Below are 6,517 nucleotides of genomic sequence, written 5' to 3' on the forward strand. Positions count from 1 at the left end.
AGTGTGGGTACATAGTACTATCCACTGGGATACATTAAACCAGAGTTTTACATCAGGTGACTCATTTCGTTTCATGCCACTGCTTGGTGAGTTAGAGTCTCACAGTGAATCTGCATGGGAACCTCTATATATCACACAGTAAATCAATAGTGTTTACAGCAGAATTATACGGTGAGCTCCTCCGTGCTTTACTCTAGATCAATGAAGACTCACTATGGGGTTCACCTTTTCGTGTCTATGAATTGTACAGTAAATCAGGAGTCTTTATTCACTTTTAAACCAAGTAGTTGCCATGAAGTTAGACAATATACCTTTCATAGACAGTATCATTTCAGGTAAGACTGAGTCTCGTTACCAAAATTCACTTCAGTTTTCTATACTCGAAGTAGTCTTCAGAATGTCAAATATTAGAATCAAGTAGAGAAAAGTGAAAATTACTGGAAAGGTAAGACAATTCTATGAATCACAAGCTCATAACAAATTGAGGGCTAATAGAAGTGGCCCTGTAGTTAGAAGTCAAGATGGTGGGAAATGTGTTCCTCAAGAATAAGAGCGTTGCAAGAGAGAAGAAATGGAATGTTGGTCATTCTGCAAATGTTTCCATTTTTCAATTAGGACAAATACTCTTCCTGGCCACAGTGAGTTATTCAGTCTCATCAACTTCAGTTAAAACAGGACTTGGAATGAGGCCTCAGGAAGGGAGAATTTTGGAATATTTTACCAACCTTGAAGCATTTTAGAAAGACGTTGCCTTCCTATGCTATATTACTGACATCCCATCGCTGTAGGGCAAGTGCATACTGATTACAGTCTGTTATACGGACAGGAAATTTTAAAGGTGAATTTTGATTTTAAAGCAGTTTACGTAGGAGATAATGAAGTGATTAGGCTTTTCAGACTGGAGATGAAGGCTTTGAGAATACAGAATCAACCGCCTCTCTGTGATCAAAGGGCCAACTTTATCATGCTTTTATTTTAAGAATATATATGACCCTAGAGGTACTCTGTCTCACTCAGAACTGAGTGATTGGTAAACCTAAAACTCTCTTAGATCTGCTAATTCCTAGTTCATTCGTTAAAAAAAAAATCAATATACACATGTACACACACACACACACACACATTTATCTTATACAACAGCACTTTCCTGCTACCTGATATTTAAATAGAATTTTTGTCCTGCCACTGGAACTTATAAAATATTTTTACCCTTGAATCTGCTCTTTTATTTGCATTTTGCAGTTTGACAGTCCCGTTGGTTTTCTGCCTAGAGGAATTTTGAATTAAATTGCCTTTTAGGTTCTAAATTTGTTTTAAAACTCACTTTGAATTGGCTCATAAAACTGAGCCTGTCCTGCTTCAGTTTGAGCCCATCCTCAGATTTAAATTGACTTAGACATAAACTGGAGATAATTCTCAATTTTTCTCTGCGTTCCAATCGCCAGACTGTTGCTATCCTATTTTATGTTCTTATGACGGGAACTGAAGACAGCACTGCAACACTTGAGGGGATCTCAGAGCACCTTGGCCCAGGTTCAGACACATTCAGAGGAGAAATTTCAGGAGTGAGGGTAGGTTTTACACAAAAAGTGTATTCAAACTATTGCAGAAGAGAAGAACTGCCAGGAGGGACACAGGACCCTTCCTTGTGTTATCACCTCATTAGTTCGGATTGCCTGAGCCTGGATGTTCTCTGCTGTCAGGGCCAGCTCCTGGCTTTCCATTTCTCTCAGGAAATTGAATCATCCTCATGCCACTGACAACGCCCTTTGGGAACTTAAGTAACAGCACAGTTGGATGTAAACACGTCACATCCAGTTCTGATAATTTTACTTCTAATCTTCAATAACACTGGAGAGTTTATGTATGATATGTCTAGTCTCACACAGGAAACAACAACAACACCCAAGCAGTTATTCGGAGGACTAGGCTCTTAATAATTCTGCCTTCCATTCTTTTCATCCATTTTGTTCTGAAATATATAAAAGAATAAAAAAGATATATTGGAGATGGGGTCTTGCTGTCTTGCCCACACTAGCTTTAAAATTGCAAACCTCTTAGAGTAGCTTCTTGTATAGTCGAGATTACAGAGTAGGTCACTGATTTAGGAGGGAGCAAACTATTAAGCAAGGCTTTTAATGAAGATTATATAAACTCTATGGTTGTGTCTTAGGGTTTGTATGTGGATGTGTGTAAGTTACAAAGAGACAGTCACAGAGCTAGAGAGATGGCTCAACAGTTAAGAGTGTTCACCGCCTTTCAAAGGGACTGGAATTCACTTCCCAACACACACATTGTAACTCTAGTTCTAGAGGAATCTGATGCCACTAGTCTTCGAGGGCACTTCCACTTTGAAAATCCCACAAGCTTCAGTCTCTTTAAAATATACGAAGTCTCTTTAAGGTTCAAATCTCCCTAAAATTCGAAAGACTTTTAAACTGGGGGCTCCTGTAAAATAAAATATAAATTACATACTTATTTCAAAGAGGAAGAGCCAGGGCACAGTTATAATCAGAATAGAGCAAAACTGAAGTCCAACCATGTAAAGACTTATGGGACTCATGATCTCCAATGGGCTTGGAAAAGCTTTTCCTCTCTGGCTCTGCCTCGCACAACATGCACAGCACATCAGGCTGGCTCTACTCCACAGCTGCGCCCATATTGGCTATGCATTCTGTCCTACTGGCATCTCCAAAGTTCTGCGGTCTGCATTGTGACAGGTTTACACCTTTTCCAATAACCTCTTCTGAGCTTTCTTTGGGAACTCTGGCTCTTCTACAGGGGGTCAAGCCTCAATTTTCTCCCATAACATCTTTAATCCTGGGCTTCACTGTACCTGAGGCTGCACCTTCACCAAGGGCCTTGCTGGGCTCCAAGCCTCAGCTGTTCTCCATGGTTCCTTCATTCCTTTTAAACCAGCACCACCTGGGAAACTCTTACACATTACAAAGTTTGGCTGGCAGCAAATGCACATACAGCCTGAATCCCATCTGGATCATAGCTTCTGTGTGCCAAACCTGAGGAAACCCTTTTCAGAAAATTTTACCTCAACAATGCTGGTCTCTTCTTAATCTCAACAGACTCTTCAGTCTCAGGTGATCAGAACCACAGATCTTTAATTTAAAATATCACCCAAACAAGTCCGGTAGTTTTTATTGCGATTGATTGATTGATTGAGGCAGGGTTTCTTTGTTTAGCCCTGGCTGTCCTGGAATTTACGCAGTAAAAGAGGCTGTCTTTGAACTCAGAGATCCGCTTGTCTCTGCCTCCTGAGTGCTGGGACTAAAGGCATGCACCACCACACCCGGCTCTGCTAGTCTTTACATCCTTGAGAAACTCACAAACCAAGTCTGCACTGCCTACATTGCTCTCAGCCTTCTTATCTTCCAAGCTCCCAGAGAATAATAGCTTATTGAGCTCTGAGCACCAATGGCTATTTTGCCCATTTTATCCACACCCCTCCCCAACTGCAAACAACATGGTTAGGTGTATCCCACAGCAATATCCCACACTCTAGTTAGTATTTTCCATTTTAATTATGATTTGCATGGTTGTGATCAAGCATCATGTCCAAATTTGGGTGGGGAAAAAAGCTTATTCTCTAGCTCACAACTTTCAGATCACACTCCATCACTGAGACAAGTCAGAGCAAGAACTCAAGGCAAGAACATGGAGGCAGGAATTGAAGTACAAAGCCATGGAGGAGAGCTGCTTTCTGCCTAGATCCCCAAGGCTTCCTTAGCCTTCTTTGTTATGTAATCCAGGACCACCTGCCGAGGGGTAGTACTGCCTACTGAGGGCCGGCCCTCCTACATCAATCATTGAGAAAGTGTCTTCCATTTTTGCCTATAGGCCATTTTTATTTTCTCACTTATAATTCCCTCTTCCTGGGCTAGAGAGATGGCTGCATAATCAAAAGCTAGTCAAAACACAAGATTCTCTCTTCCCACCTAGATCTTGGTTAGGTTTAAGTCAAGTAGCGCAGTGGTGTTTTGTCTTCATGTATGTCTGCGTACCACATGTGTACCTGGTGCTCACTGAGGTCCGAAAAAGATGCCCCGCAACTGAATTAAAGAGTTATAAGCTTCTATGTGGGTGCTGAGAAATAAACCCCAGTTCTCTGGAAGAGCACTGAACGTTAAGTGCTGAGCCACCGCTCAACTCCCTACCAAATGAAAATAAAATACTTTAGAAAAGGAATAGAAACTCACTCAGGTTTTTAAAATGATGCTTAGGAGGAGTGGGGGTGGGGTGGAGGAGGGGGAGAAAAGCTCACTGCAAAAAGCTTGCAGGACAAATGGTAACATCCTGCTCTTACCTCTGTGGCTAAGCCAGATGGGTATCTGGTCTTCAAAGTGAAGGCAGAGGTGGGGAGAGGCAGTCTTGAGAGAACGGGGAGGACCCAGACTACCACAGAGAAACTGTGAACTCTCAGGAGCTAGCATGATGGATCCCACAGCTTAACCCAGGTCAACCTACTTAACTAGAAATGGCAGCCATAGACCATGAATGGGACGAGCTGGGATTGGCTGCTGCTGGTATTGTTTCAAAGGAGACTCTCCTGTGATTGGCTAGCAGTGTCAAGCGGGAACTAGAGGTGGAAAAGGGAAGTTCAACAAAGTTGTTACCCAGGCAACAGAGCAACGCACAGCAAGTGGCAGTTTATTTTCTGCTCCTAGGCTGTAACCAGCACTGACCAAGCACCTGGGATCCAATTCAGACCTTCTTCCACACTTAGCAAGCACTCTACCCTTGAGATACACTCTTATCTATATTTGAATAATGGAATTGGAAAATGCTGAAGCTGAGAAGGCGGTAACAGGGAATTTGGAAGCAAAGTGCGAGGAAGGTAAAAATATGCAATTTGAGACAATGTCTTCTGCCTGGGCCCTTCAGGCACTATCCAGTCTCCTCAATCCCGAAGAAGAGGATGGTTCTGATTTTGAACAGGGGCAATGCTCATTTACTATTGGAGCCATGAGCCCTGGGAATATTGGACCACCTAAAGCAAAAGAGTCTAAAGCTATTCCTGAATCCAGGAGTGATGAAAGTGAGAACATCTGGAATCCAGAAGAGGTTCCAGAAGGAGCAGAGCATGATGATATATGGGATGTTCGTGAAATTCCAGATTATGAGATTGTATTCCAACAAACTGTGGGAACTGAGGACGTATACCTAGGATTAACAAGAAAGGATCCTTCAACAGCATGCTGCCAGGAGCTGGTGGTGAAAATTAAACTGCCCAATACAAACCCTTCTGAAATTCAAATTGATATCCAAGAAATGCTCCTTGATCTTCGCACTCCTAAAAAGAAGCTGTTAGTAAACTTTCCCCAGCCCGTGGAACGTAACAGTGCTAAAGCATCCTATATCTGGGAAGCTGAAACACTTGAGGTCAGGATGACCGTCCAAAGGGATTTGGATTTTAATATTTCCTGAAACTGTATGACTAAGAAGAGAGAGAGAAAAAACATGACAAGAACATTTTTTTTAAAAACCTTTGAATACTGGTTGTTTATGTCCCCCCCCCGACATATTTTAGAAAGGTTCAGAATTTTAGTGGTGTTTTTATCAAATACAGTCAATTCTATTACTGTTATGATATATGGTTGTTTCATACAATAAAGTGCTGTTCCATTTCTATAGTGAGAGCTGAATAAAATATTTTCAGGTTAACCATCTAGATTATTACATGGTCAATCACACAGCAGAGCTATGACCATGAAGTAACTGATTCACTTAAATCAGCAGTCTGAAGAAATTCAGCTAATTAATTACATTACCATACAATCTGCTACATAGGGATTTGTCATTATTATCACCAGAAAAATTCATTTGGTTGCTTTTTCATTGATTTTAGCAAATGATTTAGGATGTTTTCAATCTAGGGCTTCAATATTGTTCTGGAACATATAAGTAAGAAAGGACTATAAATAATTTGTTGTGTCCTGTGAGACACATGTTTATTTGAAAAAGTAATATGAATAGATATATTTGTAGATTCATTTTTCTCTTATTTTTATCTTTCTAACTATACATTCTTATTTTTATAAATTTTCCCAGTGTTCCTTGCATTTTCTGTACTATTGAATGAGTTTATTTCATTACTATTTATTAAAAACTTATATTTTAAAAAATGATGCTTAATATCAGTTTAAATATTAATTAGGATAAATGGAAGAAATTAAGATACAATTTTCTTCTGTATTTCTGTTTCATGTACTTAGATACTTTGATTAGGTGGAAGACAGGTCACTGAGGCATTCAAACAAGATATGGAAATTACATAAAGTCACATGATGACTCCTCTACATTGTCATCCAGAGACAGAACAAGGGACAGAAAGGTGAACCAGGAGATAAAAAATGAAATGGTCGGATGGATTGTTCTAATCACTAAAGTCGTGGTTCTCAACACCGGCTATGCATGTGGTTACCCAGGGAGCTTTTAAAAAGTGCTGAGGCTCAGGCCACTCCAGACATTGTGAAGTGATTGATCTGGCCAGTGTCTGTGAAAG

General features: G+C 40.5%; 1 protein-coding gene across 1 annotated transcript; it reads left to right on the forward strand.

Annotated features, from left to right (window-relative positions):
• The first annotated feature begins 4,688 nt into the window (after positions 1-4,688).
• Positions 4,689-6,125, forward strand: LOC110303399 (protein PIH1D3). Its single transcript, XM_021174498.1, has one exon. The coding sequence runs from the start codon at positions 4,783-4,785 to the stop codon at positions 5,437-5,439; it is 657 nt and encodes a 218-aa protein (XP_021030157.1). The 5' UTR covers positions 4,689-4,782; the 3' UTR covers positions 5,440-6,125.
• The last annotated feature ends 392 nt before the right edge of the window (positions 6,126-6,517 follow it).

The sequence above is a fragment of the Mus caroli genome, chromosome 1 (genome assembly GCF_900094665.2).
Source record: "Mus caroli chromosome 1, CAROLI_EIJ_v1.1, whole genome shotgun sequence".
Lineage (NCBI taxonomy): Eukaryota > Metazoa > Chordata > Mammalia > Rodentia > Muridae > Mus > Mus caroli.

Bases quoted from the DNA above. Each gene is read 5' to 3' on its own strand.
- LOC110303399 (XM_021174498.1), top strand. From the start codon at position 4,783: ATGGAATTGGAAAATGCTGAAGCTGAGAAGGCGGTAACAGGGAATTTG.